The following is a 1,855-nucleotide window of genomic DNA, read 5'->3' as shown; positions in this document are numbered from 1 at the left end:
AGTTTTGGCTAAAGTGTGAGTTTAAAGTTATTTTTAAACTTGAACTATAATTGATAAATAAATTGCAATAGAATTTTTAACATATTCAGTGTAGAAGTAGTTCTGTTGCTTTTAAGTTCTGTAATGTATTAAGATGTTTTAAAAATACTTGTGAAATTCTAAAAATTTTAAAGTTAAACTTGGAGATATTTTGATTAAAGTTTAACTTTTTTATGTTGTTAAAAACAACTTAAAGTTTCAAAATAAAAAGTTGTATTAAATTTTCATAATTATCTTTTTGAAAAACTAAGTTTTTTTTAAGTAGTTATTAAAAACAAAAAAGGAATTTTTATTCTTGTTTTAAACTTAATATTTGTTTCAGGAGAACTAAAGTTTTCATACTCAGTTTAGTTAATTAAAATAAATTTAAATTAAGGCTATTAATAGAACTACAAAAACTTTAGTTACATAGATAGACTAACATTAAATTCAGGTCATGTTTTACTTATTTTTTAATGTCCATCTACAACCAAATTAATTTTTCTCACTTGTGTCCAACTAGTATAAATTGCAACAACATAATTTCAATTAAAAAAATAATTTTCAAAAGCATCATAATTATAAATGTTTAAATTTTTAGAATCTTTACTAATATTTAAGACATTTCACAGACATAGAACAAGAACTAAATTATAAAATGGCACGTACCAAACAAACAACTCGCAAATCAACCGGAGGAAAAGCTCCTCGCAAGCAGCTCGCCACCAAGTCAGCAAGAAAAAGCGCCCCAACAACAGGTGGAGTGAAGAAACCCCATCGTTACCGCCCAGGTAAAAATTAACACAACCTAATATTTTAATAAATTCGCTAAAAATTTTTTAATGTTGTCTCTGTGTGAATGTTTAATTAAATGATTGTTCAAATTAGTGCTAACCTGTTATAAATTTTCTTTAGTAAACTATTACTTATATTACTGCAGACCAGGGTTTCCCATTTTTATTTTCTGAAGACTCATAAAATATTAAGAAATAATAATACTATGGCCCTCCTATATGATTATTCTAAAAATATACCATTTAAAGCACCTAGCTACTTTTTGATTGTTCATGATCAACTCCAGTAAATCCAGTGTAAGCTTCAAATTATGACCTCCTGGCCCCTTTTGACCCCTTTACTGCTCATAGCCTCCTAAACTTTCGTCATGACCCTACTGTTGACCCTACTATGTATTAGCTGTGTTACTGTTCTTAACAAAGTAACTTTCGATACAAATTAGACAGTTGAAACCGTTTTCAAGTGTTTTAATTTACTGAATGTCATTTAATTTTTAGGTACCGTTGCTCTTCGTGAGATCCGTCGCTACCAGAAGTCAACTGAGCTCTTGATTCGCAAGCTGCCATTCCAGCGTCTTGTACGTGAAATCGCCCAGGACTTCAAGACAGACCTTCGTTTCCAGAGTGCAGCCATTGGAGCTCTTCAAGAAGCTTCCGAAGCCTACTTGGTAGGACTGTTTGAAGATACCAACTTGTGTGCCATTCATGCAAAGAGAGTCACTATCATGCCAAAGGATATCCAACTTGCCCGTCGCATCCGTGGTGAACGTGCTTAAGAAAATAGGACTCTAGGACACTTGTTATGTGATAGTTAATACGTTGACTTTTAGTGTTCAATAAACTTGTATCTAGAAATATGTAGTTATTTATTTTGTAAAATTCATACATCTTTGTTTAAATTCAAATTAGTAAAAATAAAATTAATAAAAACCCAGTTTATATAATTAAAATCTACTAATACTTAAATGCTGCGGGTAATTTGGTTTTTTTTTTATGTAAATAAGGTCTCCCTAAACCATTTTAAAAATTGCCCTCTTGCAACA

At 30.3% G+C, this 1,855-nt stretch overlaps 1 protein-coding gene across 1 annotated transcript; it reads left to right on the top strand.

The window, feature by feature from the left end:
• Window positions 1–676: 676 nt before the first annotated feature.
• LOC145829875 (histone H3.3 type 1-like) lies at window positions 677–1,588 on the top strand. The gene is made up of 2 exons (XM_082937751.1): window positions 677–809; window positions 1,311–1,588. The coding sequence occupies exons 1-2, from the start codon at window positions 677–679 to the stop codon at window positions 1,586–1,588; spliced, it is 411 nt and encodes a 136-aa protein (XP_082793877.1).
• Window positions 1,589–1,855: the final 267 nt, after the last annotated feature.

This window comes from Thalia democratica, chromosome 2, assembly GCF_965202585.1.
Source record: "Thalia democratica chromosome 2, ktThaDemo2.hap1.1, whole genome shotgun sequence".
In the NCBI taxonomy this organism is placed as follows: domain Eukaryota; kingdom Metazoa; phylum Chordata; class Thaliacea; order Salpida; family Salpidae; genus Thalia; species Thalia democratica.
This window is presented reverse-complemented; position numbering and strand designations above follow the sequence as displayed.

Coding starts and splice junctions, on each gene's coding strand:
- LOC145829875 (XM_082937751.1), top strand. CDS start 677: ATGGCACGTACCAAACAAACAACTCGCAAATCAACCGGAGGAAAAGCT. Junction 810..1,310: donor ACCCCATCGTTACCGCCCAG/GTAAAAATTAAC, acceptor TTTAATTTTTAG/GTACCGTTGCTCTTCGTGAG.